Consider the following 20771-nt stretch of genomic DNA (forward strand, 5'->3'; position numbering starts at 1 on the left):
GGGATGACCACAACTCTTCCTAGGCCTGGCCGTCCAGCCAAACTGAGCAATCGTGGGAGAAGAGCCTTGGTGAGAGAGGCAAAAAATAAACCAAATACCACGATGGCTGAGCTGCAGAGATGCAGAAGGGAGATGGGAGAAAGTTCCACAAAGTCAACTATCAGTGCAGCCCTCCACCAGTGGGGGCTTTGTAACAGAGTGTCCCAACGGAAGCCTCTCCTCAGTGCAAGACATGAAAGTCTGCATAGATTGCCAAAAAACAAAGACCTCCCAGACTATGAGAAATATGATTCTCTGGTCTGATGAGACCAAGATCGAACTGTTTTGGTGTTAATTCTAAGCGGTATGTGTGGAGAAAACCAGGCACTGCTCATCACCTGCCCAATACAATCCCAATAGTGAAACATGGTGGTGGCAGCATCATGCTATGGGGGTGTTTTTCAGCTGCAGGGACAGGACAGGACGACTGGTTGCAAGTGAAGGAAAGATGAATGCGGCCAAGTACAGAGATATCCTGTAAGAAAACATGTTCAAGAATGCTCAGGACCTCAGACTGGGCCACATGTCCACCTTCCAACAACACAATGACTCTAAGCACACAGCTAAAATAACAAAGGAGTGGCATCGGAACAACTCTGTGACCATTTTTGACTGGCCCAAGCAGAGTCCTGACCTAAACCCAATTAAACATTTCTAGAGACCTGAAAATGGCTGTCCACCAGCGTTCACCATCCAACCTGAACTGGAGAGGATCTCCAAGAAACAATTGCAGAGGATCCCCAAATCCAGGTGTGAAAAACTTGTATCATTCCCAAGAAGACTTACGATTGTACTAACTCAAAAATTTGCTTCTTCTCAATATTGAGCAGAGGGTCTGAATACATATGACTAGGGATGTACACCGAGTACTGGTATATTTAGGTAGCAGTTCCTAATTGGGTCGATCCAAGCAGACCGTGAAACTTCTGGACTAATGATACTGCCATCTGTATTTTTTTATTCAGGTGACTGTTGTAATTATGACACCCGTGCGCTGTCACATTCATTCAGGCGCTGCTTTAAAGCACAAAAAAAGGCATGGCAGAACAGCCAATCGGAATCGACCTTTAATTGCCCCACTTCTGGGTACGCGGAAGTAAACAGAATCATAGATTTGCGTGTCATCGGAATCGCGGATGCAATCAATGTTCGCTAAAAACAGAATCTAAATGCGAAAAGTCACAGAAATTGGTGTAATGTACTACTACTACTAATGCCGTCATTGAGAAGAAAAGGGGAAATCATTTTCACCGGGCACTCGAGAAACACTTACCTCCATTGAGCTTTGCCAGCCAGGGGCCAGCACTCAGCCCTGCACGGTGCACCCTTCTGGGGCCATTTCTGTGCCTGCCTACGGGACACACGAGCTACTAAAGTAACATTAAAATACAGAGCCGAACATTTCCCAAATGACTTTTTCGTGTCAGGTGATATGTTTCTTTTGAAAATATGATGACTACTTGTCGCCATAAAACTGTGTGAAAAACACCTGCTACTACTGCAATTTAATTGGTGGTCACAACTGTGACCAATCTTCATTGGTAAGTTGATGTTAACTTGACAGCTTCTAATACATTAATTGGAACACTAGTGATGAAATAATAACTGATGCATCTTTCTTTCACTTGAAAACATGTGAACTCAAATTTATCAATATGTTATTGTGCTTTTCTTTATTTAATTTCCTTTTTTTGTTTACTTAGAATGTTAATAAAACATTCAACTAATCCCTAGTGTATTTGTTTTTTAGTACAGATTCTATAAAACTGTCAGGTTAAAACATTTTTTTTTAAATTGTGATTATGTTTGGAATCAAATGATTTAATTTTTAATTTGTTTGCCATATTGCCCAGCCCCATAAAGATGTGATAATCAGCTTGCAATAATCACAAATAAGGAAGCAATACCACACAAAGGTTTGTAGCACAACAATATTTCTGCCTCGAAAGACCCTCAAAGTCCAGTGTCAAGCGATCCAGTAATCGACAGGCCAATATTAATACACTCAAAAGAGTGAAAAATTTAAGAAATACAATCATTGAGAAAGTTGCTCAAAGGCAAGATAGCATTTGCTGACAGTCGCTGTGTTTGCGTGGCATCAAAATACACCTTGCTCAACTGCACACCCACCTAATATGCTAACTGGTTGTATTGATCTATATTATATATTTGATATGATACAAATTATGATGTGATGTACAGTACCATGTAAAAGGTATGTGCTGTGTCTATATAAATATTGTTTTCAATATTGTAATTGTAATGAAAATGCATTTTTTTAACATCTTTGTTTACACCAATTCCATATAGAACTGATAAGAGTACCAATATCGGTAAGTGTATCGTACCGATGAAATTCTTACGACATACATCCCTATATGACCATGTGATATTTCAGTTTTTCTTTTTAAATAAATTTGCAAAAATGTCTACTTTTCTGTTTTGTTTAGTCAAGATGGGATTCTGACTGCTGAATGTACATTATTGAAAAATGAAATGAACGTTTTTGATTTCAGCAAATGGCTGCAATGAAACAAAGAGTGAAAAATTTAAAGGAGTCTGAATACTTTCCGTACCCACTGTATACTTACAACATGTATATAAAATGATAATGGAGGCTTTTGGTTGTTTTTTAGAGCATTTTATAGGCAGAATAAAACAAATCACATTGGCTCCATTGTTAACTGACTTTGGCTTGTGTTTATTTATGAGTTAGAGTGCATACAAATTAAAAAAAATAAATGTGTGTTTTCCTCACATAAGGATTGTGAATGATGAGCAAAATTCCAAAAAAGTGTAATCCCCCCTTAAGTTGCACTGTTGCAGGTATATATGTTTTTATCATGGAACCAAATATTCTGCTGTTATCATAGGCGCCGATACCGTGGGTGCTTATGGGTCGAGCACCCAAGTGGCGTGTGTTGTCCGTTTCACAGAACCTTTGAGTTGATATTCAAAGAGTCTATAAATATCAAATGTACACAATGCTTCTACCATGTGAATTAATGACTTAGTTTTTTTTGCTTTGAACACTGCCCACGAACGAATGGAGGGCATACTTACTCAACAGCCATACATGCCACACTAAGGGTGGCAGTATGAACAATGCCAACACTGTCATAAATATGTGCCATATAGTGAAACCACACTAAACAATAACGACAAACACATTTTGGAAGAATATTTGCACCGCAACACAACATAAACACTACAGAACAAATTCCCTAGAATTCCCTGCAGCAACAACTCTTCCGGGATGCTACAATATAAACAAACGCCATTAGTGGATCTACACCTAACGTCCACTGTAATGATACCACGTACAATAGCGTATCTAGTCGATACTACTATGATTACATCTATATTTTTTAACATCACAAAATCTTCTTTCGTTTTTTTCAAATTCATATTATGTTTATAAACTCAGGAAATATGTCCCTGGACACATGAGGACTTTGAATATGACCAATGTATGATACTGTAACGACTTGGTATCGGATTGATACCCAAATTTGTGGTATCATCCAAAACTAATGTAAAGCATCCAAACAACAGAATAATAAGTGATTATTAAATTTTAACACAAGTGTAGATAGAACATGTCGAAACAGAAAATAAGCTGATATTAACAGTAAATAAACAAGTAGATTAATAATTCATTTTCTACCACTTGTCCTGAATAATGTTGACAAAATAATAGAATGGAAAATGACACAATATGTTACTACATAAGTCAGCAGACTAATTAGGAGCCTTTGTTTGTTTACTTACTACTAAAAGACAAGTTGTCTTGTATGTTCACTATTTTATTTAAGGACAAACTTGTAATAAGAAACATGTTTAATGTACCTTAAGATTGTTTTTGTTAAAATAAAGCCAATAATGACATTTTTGGTGGTGCCCTTTATTTAGAAAAGTACCGAAATACTTTTGGTACCGGTACCAAAATATTGGTATCGGGACAACACTACTACACTAATGGGGGTTAAATCACCAAAATGATTCCCGGGCGCAGCCACTGCTGCTGCTCACTGCTGCTGCTCACTGCTCCCCTCACCTCCCAGGGGGTGAGGGGGATGGGTCAAATGCAGAGGATAATCTCACCACACCTAGTGTGTGTGTGACAATCATTGGTACTTTAACTTTAACTACGGCTGTGATGGGTGCCCCTTTTTTTGCCCAAGCTAAAATCCCCGTGCACGTGCCTCGTGTTCACCATTATGTGGTATATGCCGTATCGCCCGCCCTTAATAAGGACCGTCAACAGGATGGATGTGATTAGGGCTGCAAATCTTTGGGTGTCCTACGTTTCGATTCAATATCGATTCTTGGGGTCACGATTCGATTATAAATCGATTTTTTTCGATTCAACACGATTCTCGATTCAAAAACGATATTTTTCCGATTCAAAACAATTCTCTATTCATTCAATACATAAGATTTCAGCAGGATCTACCCCAGTCTGCTGACATGCAAGCAGAGTAGTAGACATTTGTAAAAAGCTTTTATAATTGTAAAGGACCATGTTTTATCAACTGATTGCAATAATGTAAATTAGTTTTAACTATTGAATGAACCAAAAATATGACTTATTTTATCTTTGTGAAAATATTGGACACAGTGTGTTGTCAAGCTTATGAGATGCGATGCAAGTGTTAGCCACTGTGACACTATTGTTCTTTTTTTTTTTTGATTTTTTTACAAATGTCTAATGATAATGTCAATGAGGGATTTTTAATCACTGCTATGTTGAAATTGTTACTAATATGGATACTGTTGTTGATAATCATTTTTGTTTCACTACTTTTGGTTTGTTCTGTGTCGTGTTTGTGTCTCCTCTCAATTGCTCCGGTTATTGCTGTTCTGAGTGTTGCTGGGTCGGGTTTGGTTTTGGAATTGGGTTGCATTGTTATGGTATTGCTGTGTATTATTTTGTTGGATTGATTAAAAAATAATAAAAAAAATTAAAATAAAAATCGATTTTTGAAACATGAGAATTGATACTGAATCAATCGTACAACGTGAGAATCGCGATTTGAATTCCAATCGATTTTTTCCCCACACCCCTAGTCACAATTATGTGGTATCGGATCGATACCAAAACATGCCGTATTGCCCGCCCTTATAAGGACGGTCAACAGGATGTGATTGTTGGCGAGTGACGTCACCCGCTCCCTCACCAGCGAGGCGGAAATGAGAGCTTTTGAATATTCACGAGCGGATCATCATCATCATCGTCGTCGTCGTCGTTCTGCGGGGAGGATGATGGCGTCTCCCTGAGCTGGGAGGAGGGGGCGAGCGCCGAGAGACGTCAGCATCTCCGCTTCCTTTGTGTTCAACGCGGATGGCGAAAGATGACATGGCAGAAGTAGACGCGGCGCCGCGCGGCGGAGCGGGTTCCGCCGCCGCCGCCGCCGCCGACCCCCCCTCGGCGTTGACGTACGAGGAGTACGAATGCAAAATCTGCTACAATTACTTCGACCTCGACCGCCGGGCGCCGAAGATCCTGGAGTGCTTGCACACCTTCTGCGAGGAGTGCCTCAACACGCTGCACCTCCGCGAAGAGCGGCCGTGGCGCATCAGCTGCCCGGTGTGTCGACACCGGACGCCGGTGCCGGACTACCGGATACAGAACCTGCCCAACAACACCAAGGTGACGGAGGACTTCCCGCTCTACATCGACTCCGACCCGCTCCCGCAGGACGCCTTGCCGCCCTACCCTCCGCCGCTGCACCCGGCTCTGGTGGCGCTCCGCCGGGAGGAGGCGTCGGGAGCGTCCGGCGGCGGCGGCGGCGGCGGCCAAGCCACGCCGTCCACCACCGTGTCCACGGCCACCACCCTCTCGCAGGACTCGGCGCGCTACGACAGCTGTCAGAGCTGCAAGCGGGTGGCTCTGACCACCGGATGCGTGTGCGTGATCTTCTCCTTCCTGTCCATGCTGGTGTTGCTCTTCATGGGCCTGATCTTCGTGCACAGCCACAGCATCCCTCCGTCCCCGGCGGGACCCATCTGCTTGTCGGTGGCCAGCATCCTGGCCATGTTCTCGGTGGTGGTCACTTGGCTCATCTGCTGGCTCAAATACCGCCCGGACCACGAGACGGGCCGCTCGTCCACCACCGGAAACTCCCGGAGGAACGCCTGAGCTGCTGGGACTTGTCCCCTTTTTTTCTATAATGAAATCATCCTAAATGGCCTTTAGCTGATAGCAAACACCCAAAGGCCTTTGAGGTCAACCTTTCTCTCATTTTCTCCGCAAAATATGCACTTATACTCAGCATCAAGGGGGCGGAATTGGGGGGTTAAATCACCAAAATGATTCCCGGGCGCGGCCACCGCTGCTGCTCACTGCTGCCCTCACCTCCCAGAGGGTGGAACAAGGGGATGGGTCAAATTAGTGTGTGTGTGACTATCATTATACTTTAACTTATAGCAGGGGTGTCAAACTCATTTTAAATGGAGAAAAATCTACTCCCAAGTGGGCCGGACTGGTAAAATCACGGCACGATAACTTAAAAATAAAGACAACTTCAGATTGGGTTCTTTGTTTAAAAATAGAACAAGCTCAATCTGAAATTGTAAAAAATCATAATGTCGTTGGGGCTTTTTCACACTTACATGTTGCGGTTAGTAGTATTCTCTTTTTATTTGTCGTTATTTATATTTTCTGAATAAATTATGTGATAATGTTCATCAGTCAACCCATTGGTGTTAATTTTCAATCTATCAATATACAAACATTAGTATGGGGAACATACTCTTAAGTCAGTGGTCCCCAACCTTTTTGTAACTGCGGACCGGTCATAAAAAAAAATACAAACGTGTGTGCTTACGGACTGTATCCCTGCAGACTGTATTGATCTATACTGATATATAATGTAGGAACCAGAAATATTAATAACAGAAAGAAACAACCCTTTTCTGCGAATGAGGGAGTTTTTTTGGGTCGGTGCACTAATTGTAAGTGTATCTTGTGTTTTTCATGTTGATTTAATTAAAAAAAAAAAATTATATAATTTTTTTATTTCTTATTTCTTGTCTTGTTGGGGACCACTGCTCTAAGTAACAAATACTTAATTTAGAGTTATTTGGACACTATATAGGAGAACATATAAGGGTTAGGGTTACTAATAAGCAATAATTCTGAGATTATCGAGAGAAGACTCTTAGTTAATGGCTTACTGGTTGTATAATAAGGCCATGCAGAGTAAGGCATTAATAAGTACTTAATAATGACTAATTAAGAACCAGTATGTTACTAATTTGCATGTTAATAAGCAACTAATTAATAGTGAATGTGTTCCCCATACTAAAGTGTTACCTAAAATTATGTCAAAATCAAATTACACTATGTTATTTATGTAGTTTGATCATTTACCTGATGTAGTATGAACATCATGTGGTTTATTGTGTGTATATGTAGCATCATCTACAAAGAATTGCTATTGCGACATCTAGTGCACACATTTAGAACAAATTTCATTCAAATATTCCAGGTTAATTTTTATACTTAGTAAACTCATCCCTCAAACTCGTACGTTTGACACCCCTGATTTATGGTATCGGCCCGATTGAAGCTGGGATTTATACCATGACTGATATGCATATTCTACTTTTACCGCCCACGATGATGCACTCTGATATCATCTCAACTCCTTTTTTCATTTTTTTTTGCAAATGGTATACAGGAATCCCTTGCTTATTGCTGTTAAGTGGTTGCGAGCCTGACCGTGAGAAATTAATTTCACAATTCATATAGAAAAAAACTGTTCCAAATACTGTTTTTAACATTAGGAGAGTCCTCAGACATGAAATAACTCACTATTTTAATCCAATAGTAATGCTGCCTGAGGCTGAACCAATCAGTGGCCACCATGCTGATAGGCAAGTGGCCAATGCTACACTGTAAACAATTACCAGGATATTCACAGTAAAAATACCATAATCAAAATTGACTGTGACATTGCAACAAATGGTTATAAAAAATGGATATCCCTATATTACACACTAAAAAATGCTGGGTTATTTTGATAACCAAAACTATGAGTTGCGAGTGTTGGGTTACATTTTTTAGTTATTTTTATGAAGAGCAATTCATTTTTTGGGCGATAAGGGTATTTTAACTAAATTTCTGGGTTTTCAAAACTATGAACCATTTTTGGGTTGTTTTTCATTGAGTAACGCATTTTTGGGTAAAAGGCTTTCTTTATTTAGAAGTCACTTTTTTCTTTAAGGGAATCTTATTAAGGATTAATATCATTAACATTATTTACAATCACACATCTTATGTACATGGAAATATATGAGCATGCTGTATAGAACTATTATGACCATTCACAGCAATTCTTGTAAAAAAAAAAAAAAGTCACTCATATCTTGCTTTTGAGTATATGTTAATTGAATAAAAAAGTTGGGAAGGAATTAGGACAAACCAGCAGTAAAATGTATAATGTTTAACCAACTATTGGGTCAAGGAGTGCTAAAATTGCGGTACCCAATAGTTGGGTTTGGAATAACCCAACATTGTAGTGAGCATAACTCAGCTTTTGTGTTAAATAAATTCAACCCAAAAGTTGGGTTATCAACCAACATTGACTTAGCATAACTCAACTTTTGGGTTAAATAATTCAACACAGTAGTTTGGTTGGGAATAACCCAACATTAAGTTATCGTAACTCAACTTTTGGGTTAAATAATTCAACCCAGGAGTTTGGTTGGGAATAACCCAACATTAAGTTATCGTAACTCAACTTTTTGGTTAAATAATTCAACGCAAAAGTTGGGTTGAAAAAATTAACCCAAAATGTTGAGTTAAAATACCTCAAATAAGGGGTTTTGTCCTTTTCTGATCTTGCAGTTGGGTTAAAACTGGGTTTTTTTTAACCCAACATTTTTTAGTGTGTACACAGCCATATTGTTACTTTAAATTCAAACTGGGTTCCGTAGACTGCGTTGCGCACTCTTGTCCAGGAAGAGGTGGTGATAGAGCGGTTAATTATAAAATTGCCATAACTTTATTGTAATCACCCATGAAATCACAGCTCAGCAGTTGGTATTTTACAGTAAATTACTGTGAAATGATTAGCCAGTAATTGGCTGTGAATTTACAATGAACATATTTACAGTGTACTTTGGGGTTTATGTTTTTAGTTCTTTTGAGACATTTTTATGCTTGAAAATGCTTATTTTCGGCCACAATATTATTTTTAAAAATGTTGCACGGGACGACTTCAGTTTTTTTTTTTTTAACGTGATAAAATATTTTAAGATATAAATATTCCAAACATACATCCGGTGGGGTGTGTTTGGATGTTATTTCTGCACACGTTTTATTCTCCTGCAGCTTTACGATGCAGAAGGGGTGTCCAAAGTGTGACCTGGGGGCCATTTTTGGATCATAGCTTGTTTTGGGGGTTTTTGTCCATGATATTTGGCATGTTAAACAAACAAAACAAAACTGGTGGTGTAATGGTCAATGCTTCTGGCTTGCATGGCAGAGGGCTTGGGTTCGATACTTGGCCAGGAGGTACATCTGTCCATTCAGGCAACCGCTAAATGATCATTAAAGAGATTTATGATTGGATATAAGACTAATTTGCTTTAGTAACTGTCCACTAAGAGGTGTCCAGAGCGCAGCCATTTCATTTTGTCAGATTCGCCCAAGTACAGTCGTACCTCAGCTTATGACTTTAATGGGTTCTTGTTCCCCAAAATACTCGTATATCTCAAATCAACCTTCCACATTGAAATTAATCGAATTTCAATTATGCCGTTCTGAGCCCCTTACAAAATACCGCCATTTTAACACGTGACAAGCTTTTCAATGAGAAAAACAACCTTCTATAGCTAATATTGTATCAAAAACAATACAATACTACAAATAACTACAGCAGAGTTTTGAAGTTCTAAGCATTCTGTTCGGAATCTTCTTTGAGCCATGCTTCTCAGTCAAACACACCATCTTCAGCTGCTCTATATTTTCATCGATAAATGTCTGCAGTTTAGATATCTTTTAAACATCATTGGTTGGTTTCATTATAGCCTTTATCCACTTCATCTGTTTCAGCAGACTAGCAGAATTCTATTTTGAGGACCCCTTCCGCCATTATACATTTTTTCACACTTTTTTAATTTATGTCAAACGATTACTCATAGTTCTTCAATCAAACTTGATTTTTTTTATGAATGTTTTGTACTAAAATAAGTTACATGGGAAGAAACTAACACCAACACTCTTCGCCATGTCTGACAATCAAAATTCTTGGAGAAATATGCCATCATATTCTTATCATTGACAAAGCAGGAAGGGGCTAGGAATAATTCTGCTGTAAAATGTCATATGAAGCATACCCTGCCGTTCATTTATTGACGTTTTCCATGCTCTTCTTCATGCAAAAAGGGGCACCCAGATCATGGGGCCCAGGGCCTCCCCAGGCTAAATTGGGGTCCTTTGCAGAATTTTGTTTGGAGGCCCCCCATTACATTTTTTAATGTTTGTTTTATTTGCGTAAAACAATAATTTTCTAAATCAAACTTGAATTTAATTTGATGCATTTTTTTTCCACAAAAATTTAATAACAGCATTTTGTTTTGCTTTTGAAGTGCAGAACAACACATTTTATCCAAAGTTGCTCATATTTCTGGTGTAACGCAGACCGGCATTCGATCTGTATTTGTCAAATTAACGCCATGAGTGACAATCAAAATTTGGGGCAAAATATGCCATCGTATTCTTATCAGTGTCGGAGCAGGAAGGGGCTAAGAATAAGTTAAAGGTAAAACATTCCATATGAAGCACCCTGTCATTCATTTATTGATGATTTACATGTGCTTCTTCCCACAAAACGAGACACCTACAAATCGGCTAAATTGGGGCCGTAAGCAGAATTTTATTTGGAGGCCCCCCTTCCCTCATTACATTTTTTCACACTTTTTTAAAAATTTATAACAAACGATTTTTATATTTTAAATTGGATGTATGTTTTATACTAAAACTAGTTAAGTATTTTTTTTTTTTTAAAGTTTATAAGTGCAAAATAATATGTTTGACATGAAGTCCAGGGTGTATGCCGCCTTCCGCACGAATGCAGCTGAGATAGGCTCCAGCACCTCCAGCCACCCCAAAAGGGACAAGCGGTAGAAAATGGATGGATGGATGAAGTTGCTCATATTTCCGGCACAACTCTGACCGGAATTCGATTGTCAACTTTTCAACTCCGCACTAACACCGTGCGTCACAGTGACAATCAAAATTTTGTGTAAAATTTCGCATCATATTCTTATCAGTGACGGAGCAGGAATGGGCTAAGAATACGTTTGTGGTAAAAAAAAAATTAATAAAAAAAATGCAGCACCCTTATATGATTGTAGGGTACTTGTTTTGCCTATGCTGCCTAACCAAGCTTATCTACGCTCGGTGATATATTGCAATGATTTCTTTCTTTAATTCAATGAATATCATCCGCTTTCTTCACTCACTTTCTTCGTTCCCATGGTTGCAAAAACAGAGTTATGTCTTATAGCCATTAGCTAAAGAGCTAGAGAGTGAAACACCGGATGTAGTGATCTGATATTACGCCAACCACATGGAACACAAATCCTTTGCTAGTAACCTAGAGTATAACAATTAGCCGAGAGACAGCTCTTATCCCAAAAATAATTGCTAACTGAGGTACCACTGTATTGTACATACTGTAATAACGTCAACACATATTGTGTCGAGTTTCTCTGTATTTTTTTCCCTGAACAACATTTTAGCATCCTTCATGTACAAAATGTATCATATTGCACCCCCTTCCCATCCTTCAATTTTCTTGCAAAAAAAAAAAAAGTTTGGAAACCCCCGCCCTACATGGCACTTTTTTCCTTTTCTGACAATGAAAGAACTGCACCCCTTCCAATGTTTTCTCTTTTGCTAAACGGGATACACTCACACTGTTTTGTCTATTTATGTGCACAATATGACTGCTGAAAGGGGGACTTTGTTTTCTTGCTGTTTCTAACGGAAGGGACTTTTTGTCTCTGACTACCCTGTGCCTCTCCTTGAAGCGACCTTTTTATTGCAATCATCCCAAACAAGGCACATTGCAAGGAAATCTGCTTTACACGGTAGCATTTATTCGGGGCCTGGTTTCAATGCAAATGAATGAAGATGTCCATCAAAGGTGATAACATGCGGATTTGCATACCCTGGGATGAACTTAGTGTTTTTTTTAACGTCTGCATATATACAGTAATGAAACATCTAGTAGTACTGCTGTATTTGGAGCATGTGAATGGTAATCTCAAAAAGAAGAATTTAAATGGATTATTTGGATCTTCTGATACGCTCATGTGAGGGACTAACACAAAACTTGTGATAATTTATCCAATATGATTCCAAACCCCCCGTCTTCTGAAGCACTTTCTCCCTCGAATTCGACACGAGCAAAAAAAAAAAAATGAGAGCGTTATTGTATTTATTGTTGGCTTTTTTGATTGTGATTGTTGTCGTTGAAGTACCCAATGTATTTGCACAGAGAAATGTTCTCAAAACACATTTCCGTAATAAAGGAAACAACAATATACACCACATTGTTTATATATGTGTTGGTTTCTCCATGTACAGATGTGTGTTATGTCAGCAAGCCTTCTTTTTTAAATCATGCTTGACCTGTCTTTGCAGTTTGACACAATAATAATGTGCGTCAACTACGCCCTCAGCCGGTAGAACGGAGGTACTACATGACACTTAAAGTGATGAGAATCACTGCAAATCTCATATTTTCCTCCACATCCTTAAAAAAACCTCACATTCCTCAAGATGATGTGTCCTTAATATATCAAAGTAAAATTCATTTATTTCCGCTGACGCTAAAACGTAACATATTCTGAACAAAAAAAATAAACGCAACACTTTTGTTTTTGCTCCCCTTTGTCATGAGTTGAACTCAAAGATGTAGAACTTTTACTATATACACAAAATAACTATTCATCTCAAATATTATTCACAAATGTGTTTAAATCTGTGTAAGTGAGCACTTCTTTTTTGTCAAGATAATCCATCCCACCTCACAGGTGTGGCACATCAAGATGCTGATTAAACATCATGATTCTTGCACAGGTGTGCCTGTCCACTGAAATGTGTAGTTATATCACATAGCACAATGCCACAGATGTCGCAAGTTTTGAGGGAGTGTGCAGTTTGCATGCTGACTGCAGTAATGTCCACCAGAACTGTTGCCCATGAACTGAATGTTCATTTCTCTACCATGAGCTGTCTCCTAAGGGGTTTCAGAGGATTTGGCAGTACATACAACCGGCCTCACAACCGCAGACCACGTGTAACCACACATCCAGCAGGTGCACCTTCATGACCAACAGAGAGCAGCCATCCGGACAGCTGCTGCAACAGTCAGTTTGCATATGATTAAAAAGTATGATAATTGCACAGATGTGCCTCAGGCTGCCCACAATAAAAAAGCCACACTAAAATGTGCAGTTTTGCTTTATTGGGTGCTCAGGGGCGGTATGGCGTAGTGCAGGGGTGTCAAACGTATGGCCCGCGGGCCGGATCAGGCCCGCGAACAGGTTTTATTCGGCCCGCGGGATGAGTTTGCTAAGTATAAAAATTAGCCAACATTTTTGAATGAAAGAAACCACTGTTCTAAATGTGTCCACAAGATGTTACAATAGCAATTATTTGTATCTTTGTAGATGATGCTACATATGTAAACAAAAATAAACCACATGATGTTAGTACATCAGTCGAGGAAAATGAGCAAACTACATAACCTACTGTAATTTGATTTTGATATTATTTTTTTTATCTTGATAGATTGAAAATTAACGGCAATGAGTTGACTGATGAATTTTATCACATAATTTATTCAGAAAGTATAAATAACGACACATAAAGATGCAACACTATTAACCGCAACATGTAAGTGTAAAATAAAACCCAACACCATTATGATTTGTACATTTTCAGAATGTGCTTGTTCTATTTTTAAACAAAGAAAACAATCTGAAGTTGTCTTTACTTTTAAGTTATCATGCTGTGATTTTACCAGTCCGGCCCACTTGGGAGTAGATTTTTTCTCCATGTGGCCCCCCATCTAAAATGAGTTTGACACCCCTGGTGTAGTGGGTAGAGCGGCCGTGCCAGAAACCTGAGGGTTGCAGGTTCGCTCCCCGCCTCTTGACATCCACTTCACCCTTGCCCCCGGTGCCGCTCACACTGGTGAATGAATGACGAATGAATGATAGGTGGTGGTCGGAGGGGCCGTAGGCGCAAACTGGCAGCCTTGCTTCCGTCAGTCTACCCCAGGGCAGCTGTGGCTACAAATGTAGCTTACCACCACCAGGTGTGAATGAATGATGGGTTCCCACTTCTCTGTGAGCGCTTTGAGTATCTAATAATAGAAAAGCGCGATATAAAATCTAATCCATTTCTATTATTATTATTGGGGTTCTGGGGTGATCAAATAAGCAGTCATTAACTGGTTTGACCACCATTTGCCTCACACAGTGCAACACATCTCCTTCGCATAGAGTTGATCAGGTTGTTGACTGTGGCCTGTGGAATGTTGGTCCACTCCTCTTCAATGGCTGTGCCAAGTTGCTGGATATTGGCAGGAACTGGAACACGCTGTCGTATACGCCGATCCACAGCATCCCAAACAGGCTCATTGGGTGACATGTCCGCTGAGTATGCTGGCCATGCAAGAACTGGGATGTTTTCAGCTTCCAGGAATTGTGTGCAGATCCTTGCAACATGGGGCCGTGCATTGTCATGTTGCAGCATGAGGTGATGGTCTCTGGTGAATGGCACAACAATGGGCCTAAGGATCTTGTCACGGTATCTCTGTACATTCAACATGCCATCAGTAAAATGCGCTTGTGTTCGTTGTCCACAACATACCCCTGCCCGTACCAAAACCGCACCCCCACCATGGGCCACTCCATTCACAACATTGACATCAGCAAACCACTCTCCCACTCAACGCCACGCATGCTGTCTGCCATCTACCCTGAACAGTGAAAACCGGGATTCATCCGTAAAGAGAACGCCTTTGCAACGTACTAGGCGCCATTGAATGTGAGAATTTGCCCACTCAAGTCGGTTACGACGACGAACTGCAGTCAGGTTGAGACCCCGATGATGACGACGAGCATGCAGATGAGCTTCCCTCAGACGGTTTCTCACAGTTTGTGCAGAAATGTTTTGGTTATGCAAACTAACTGTTGCAGGAGCTGTCCGTGTGGCTGCTCTCAGTTGGTTATAAAGGTGCACCTGCTGGATGTGTGGTTACAAGTGGTCTGCGGTTGTGAGGCCGGTTGAATGTACTGCCAAATCCTCTGAAACACCTTCGTAGACAGCTTATGGTAGAGAAATGAACATTCAGTTCATAGGCAACAGCTCTGGTGGACATTACTGCAGTCAGCATGCAAACTGCACGCTCCCTCAAAACGTGCGACATCTGTGGCATTGTGCTGTGTGATAAAACTGCACATTTCAGAGTAGCCTTTTATTGTGGACATGCACACCTGTGCAATAATCATGCTATTTGATCAGCATCTTGACGTGCCACACCTGTGAGGTGGGATGGATTATCTTGGCAAAGAAGAAATGCTCACTAACACAGATTTAGACAGATTTGTGAACAAAATTTGAGAGGAATAGGTCTTTTGTGTATATAGTAAAAGTTTTACATCTTTGAGTTGAACTCATGACAAATGGGAGCAAAAACAAAAGTGCTGTGTTCATATTTTTGTTCGGTTTATTAAAGGTCGTCACATTAATGGCACATCGCTCTTTGTACCATACACATAAAAATAAACACTGTTTGAATGCACCGAACTGTCACTATAGGCCAGGGGTCGGCAACCCAAAATGTTGAAAGAGCCATATTGGACCAAAAATACAAAAAAAAATCTGTCTGGAGCCGCAAAAAAATTAAAAGCTATATTACATGTGTCATGAGATATAAATTTAATTAAGAGGACTTAAATGAAACTAAATGAGCTCAAATATAGCTACAAATGAGGCATAATGATGCAATATGTACATATCGCTAGCCTAAATAGCATGTTAGCATCGATTAGCTTGCAGTCATGCAGTGACTAAATATGTCTGATTAGCACTCCACACAAGTCAATAACATCAACAAAACTCACCTTTGTGCACTCACGCACGACGTTAAAAGTGTGGTGGACAAAATGAGACAGAAAAAGTGGCATAAAACACGTCCTAGAAAGTCGGAGAAATTTATACATGTAAACAAACTACACGGTGAGTTCAAGGACCGCCAAAATAAGTAGGAAAAAACGGCGCTCGCCAAATACTCGAATGAGTGAAGCATATTTAATATAAACAGTGTGATTTATAACAATTAGGGAGGTTTGTGTCATGTTTGTCCTCCTACAGAAACCATACTAAAACAAAAAAATAAATTTTTTCCCCTCATCTTTTTCCATTCTTCATACATTTTTGAAAAATCTCCAGAGAGCCACTAGGGCGGCGCTAAAGAGCCGCATGCGGCTCTAGAGCCGCGGGTTGCCGACCCCCGCTATAGGCTTTCAATGAAATTCCTTTGAATTATTGGAATTTGAATTGAATTGGCTCCACCCGTGCAGGATGTTGAACTGGAGTTACATGTAGGAAGTGGAATTAAGTTCATTGCGATTCTGATGAATTATTTTTACCTAATTAAGGATGCATTTCTCACATGTAAAAAATGTATTGGTATAAGCACTAACAAAAATAACGCAACTTTGTACAAACACCCAAATTCAACACAAATTCCATCTATTTTGAACATGATTTTCCACATTCTTTATTTAAACTGTCCACCATGGATGCCCGAGCTTTCAGCCGCTCTGCCCCACATCTTTGGAACTCTTTGCCACCAGACCTTCGAAACTTGGACTCAATATCCCTCTTCAAATCAAGACTCAAAACACACCTATTTCTGACTGCTTATTCATTATAATCATAATTTCTTCTCTATCTTTGTTGTTGTTATTATTGTTGTTTTCATCCAATTTGATTTTATTGTTTCGATCTTGTACGGTGTCCTTGAGTGCCTAGAAAGGCGCCTTATAAATAAAATGTATTATTATTATTATTATTCTGGGAAATTGAGTATTTTTCCATTGAGTTTCCATTATTTTAAAGTTACAATATTTAAGGGATTTTAGGGATTTGTAAAATAAATAAACTCTGCTTCTTCCCACTCCTTTTCAGGCATGTGTTGAATTGTGCTACTTTTATTTTTGCTTCACATAACTTCACATTGGTGACAACAGTAATGAAACAATTTTGCACAGAAAAACTTGCCCAAATAGACATATAGAAATGAATATATCCTTTTTTTCCACATTCTTCCTACTCATTTTCAAATGCCGACAAGTACATCTAGTGTAACTTTTTTGTTATGCATCATGACGACAGCTTAAATTAATTGGACAATAATGAGTTGGTAATTGGCCTCCACGCAGATCATGTGATGCAACTCATTTATTTTTTCATTCAAAGTTCCGACTTTGAATCCCCCCCTCCACACACACACACCATACTAATGGATTAGACACGGATATTCAATGTCGCTTTAAAAGAAGAGGTATGCATGGTTCCCATTTGCACCCTCTGTTTTGCTTGACTCTTAATATCCCCTTTCAATAAGACCCCCGAATCGTCACGAATTGGTGGTTGCATGAGGGTCCTTCTTTTACCTAATAAAATCAAGGAACGCACACACACACACACACACACACACACACACACACACACACACACACACACACACACACACACACACACACACACACACACACACACACACACACACACACACACACACACACACACACACACACACACTTCATGCAGGAACTTGAAAACCAGTAAAAAAAATAAAATAAAATAAGAGACATGAAAAAATAAAAATCAGGTGTTTATGGGGCAGTTGCATAGATCGTGAGAAAACACTGACTACATCCTCTTGTTTATTTTCTTGCACTGGTTGCATGATGAAAATAGACACAGCTGCAGCCATGTGTCCCTAATCATGAACGAATTATATTAATATAAATTCAATTTGTTTTGAAAAAATAAAAATAAAAACATTTCATCAAAGGATGAGCATGACTTTATTCGGCTTGCACAGTGGAGAGAAAAAAAACCTCAGCATTGCCCACAAAGCAAACGAATTATGATTTTTAAGTATACTCTCATTGTCTGTTTTAAGGGTGCGACTTTATGGATTATTGCACATTATGGGATGCGCACAGACTGTCTTTACAGCGGCCCTGGCGTCGTATCCTGCTGCGGGCACACGTCCCAATTCTTTTCAGGCCTTGAAAAAAAGCCGCAATAAATTCCTCAAGTTGTGCACACTTTAGCACCATTGATGTCCAATACAGAGGACATGGGGTGGGAACTAATTAGGATGCGTTAAATGTCTCAGGATGGCGCGCTGAGTGCAGGGCTTTATATTGCATGGTTCTTTAACGATGTATTGCCATTTATTGACGCAAATACGACACAAGTAAATGATTAATAACATGTGCAATGCGAGGACGCGCAGCTTCAAGTGCACACATCAACACATTCAATTCCATAATGACATAACATAAAACTGGACTAAGAACATTGAATAATATAATCAAAGTTAAGTAATTGGTGCAGCCAAAGTGTGGCCAGGGGGATATTTTTTAATAATATTCAAAAGTTGTATAGACCCTAATGTCGCATGTGATCTCTTAATACTCACAGTTTAATGTGCCAACTATAATGCAATTATTTAAATACATTATATTTAACTTATTTTCAAGTTATTGTTTCAGAATGTAATATTGATTTTCATTCTGCTATTAAAAAACATATTGGTGCATTGGTTTGTATGCACGCAATTACGCGACATATGTTCTATTGTTTTTGAAATGAAAATAAAATTCGTTTTTTCCTGCCTGTCCAATCCGTCAATTTTTTAAATTTTTTTTTTTAATGACTGTCACATTATTTAAGTTTCTAGTCCAACAAACCAGTTTAGACACACTTTTTTTTTTTTTTTTCAAAGAAAAGTTGTGGTCTTTCATTCTGATAAACGAATAGACGTCCCTAACTGTAACAACGCCTCTAATTGGAGGAAAGTTTCCATCCTCGACCAATCAGAGTAAGCGTCTAGTTAACGAAGTGAGGAGGAGGGGAGGGGCTGCCCTCTCGACCAATCAAAGACGAGAACGCTGACCGGTTCGGAGACGAGCTGGGCTACTTTGGATTATCTCTTCTTACTTTGTCCGCCATCAACAAACTATAGTACCATTTCGGATACGACACTTTGGCACCTCCGTGTTGAACTAGACGGGATAAAGTGGACTATTACGACTTTCTGGCTTTAATTCGCGGACGTTTGGATGTTCGCTTCGACACCAACCGAACCGCAAACGTTTGAAGCGTCCCATGCGGTAGACGGTGACCGGCAGCATCACACTCCCTTACCGCCTGGATAAGGGCTCCGTCTATCGCTTGGGTTGGAGGAAGTATGACCGCGCTGGCCGGGTCTATCCCCAGAATGATGCGACCCACGCTGGCTCAAAACTACCCGCGCAGCGGCTTCCCCCTGGAAGGTAAGACTTCACAAGTGCGACTTTTTTTTTTAAGACGCGCTTTTACCTTTTAAGCCGTTTATTTATCCGTTAATATAGTGTCAACGCCGCTGGGTCAAGGCCGCGTGAACCAGCTCGGCGGAGTATTCATAAATGGCCGACCTTTGCCTAACCACATCCGGCATAAAATCGTGGAGATGGCCCACCACGGGATCCGGCCGTGCGTCATCTCTAGACAGCTCCGGGTGTCCCACGGCTGCGTGTCCAAAATCCTGTGCCGATACCAGGAGACGGGCTCCATCCGACCGGGGGCCATCGGGGGCAGCAAGCCCAAGGTAGTTAAGGACATGTAAACAACAACAACTACAACAACAAATACCACGTGACACTTTTCTGACTTTTTGAAAGCAGGTGACCACGCCGGATGTGGACCGGAGAATTGAAGACTACAAGCGGGAAAACCCGGGTATGTTTAGCTGGGAGATTGGGGATAAATTACTAAAGGATGGGATAAGTCAGTGGTTCTCAAATGGGGGTTTACGTGTACCCCTGGGGGTACTTGAAGGTATGCCAAGGCAGTGGTCCCCAACCACCGTGGACCGATTGGTACCGGGCCGCGGCCGCACAAGAATAAAAAAAAAAAATACAAATAAAATTAAATTAAAAAAAAATATATATATATATACATATATATATTTTAAATTAAATCAACATAAAAAACACAATATATACATTATATATCAATATAAATCAATACAGTCTGAAGGGATACAGTCCGTAAGCACACATGATTGTATTTCTTTATGACAAAAAAAACAAAACAAAAAAAAAATTCCCCCCCCCCCCCCCCCCCCCCAACCTAATTTTCAAGCATTGACCGGTCCGCAAGTACAAAAAGGTTGCGGACCACTGTGCCAAGGGGTACGTGAGATTTTTTTTTTAATATTCTAAAAATAGCAACAATTCAAAAATCCTTTATAAATATATTTATTGAATAATTCTTCAGCAAAATATGAATGTAAGTTCATAAACTGAACATCAAATAAAGTAGGCTATTCCATTCATTACCATAAACCCAGAGTTTCCCCCATGCCATGATGGTTTGACCCTCACTAAAATGTCTGTCAAGACAGTGAAGAATGCAT

At 39.8% G+C, this 20771-nt stretch overlaps 2 protein-coding genes across 2 annotated transcripts in view; both read left to right on the forward strand.

The window, feature by feature from the left end:
• Nucleotides 1–5273: 5273 nt before the first annotated feature.
• On the forward strand, nt 5274–7046 carry LOC133663882 (E3 ubiquitin-protein ligase RNF186-like). Its single transcript, XM_062068603.1, has one exon. It carries the CDS (start codon nt 5384–5386, stop codon nt 6179–6181), a length of 798 nt encoding a protein of 265 aa, XP_061924587.1. The 5' UTR covers nt 5274–5383; the 3' UTR covers nt 6182–7046.
• A 12221-nt stretch (nt 7047–19267) lies between these two features.
• The window catches only part of LOC133663025 (paired box protein Pax-3-like), a 3307-nt gene continuing 1803 nt past the window's right edge, over nt 19268–20771 (forward strand). The window contains exons 1-3 of the mRNA XM_062067205.1: nt 19268–19647; nt 19726–19961; nt 20035–20398. Coding sequence (XP_061923189.1) covers nt 19563–19647; nt 19726–19961; nt 20035–20398 — 685 coding nt within the window. The 5' untranslated portion in view covers nt 19268–19562. The remainder of the gene's footprint in view (nt 19648–19725; nt 19962–20034; nt 20399–20771) is intronic.

This window comes from Entelurus aequoreus, linkage group LG13, assembly GCF_033978785.1.
Source record: "Entelurus aequoreus isolate RoL-2023_Sb linkage group LG13, RoL_Eaeq_v1.1, whole genome shotgun sequence".
In the NCBI taxonomy this organism is placed as follows: domain Eukaryota; kingdom Metazoa; phylum Chordata; class Actinopteri; order Syngnathiformes; family Syngnathidae; genus Entelurus; species Entelurus aequoreus.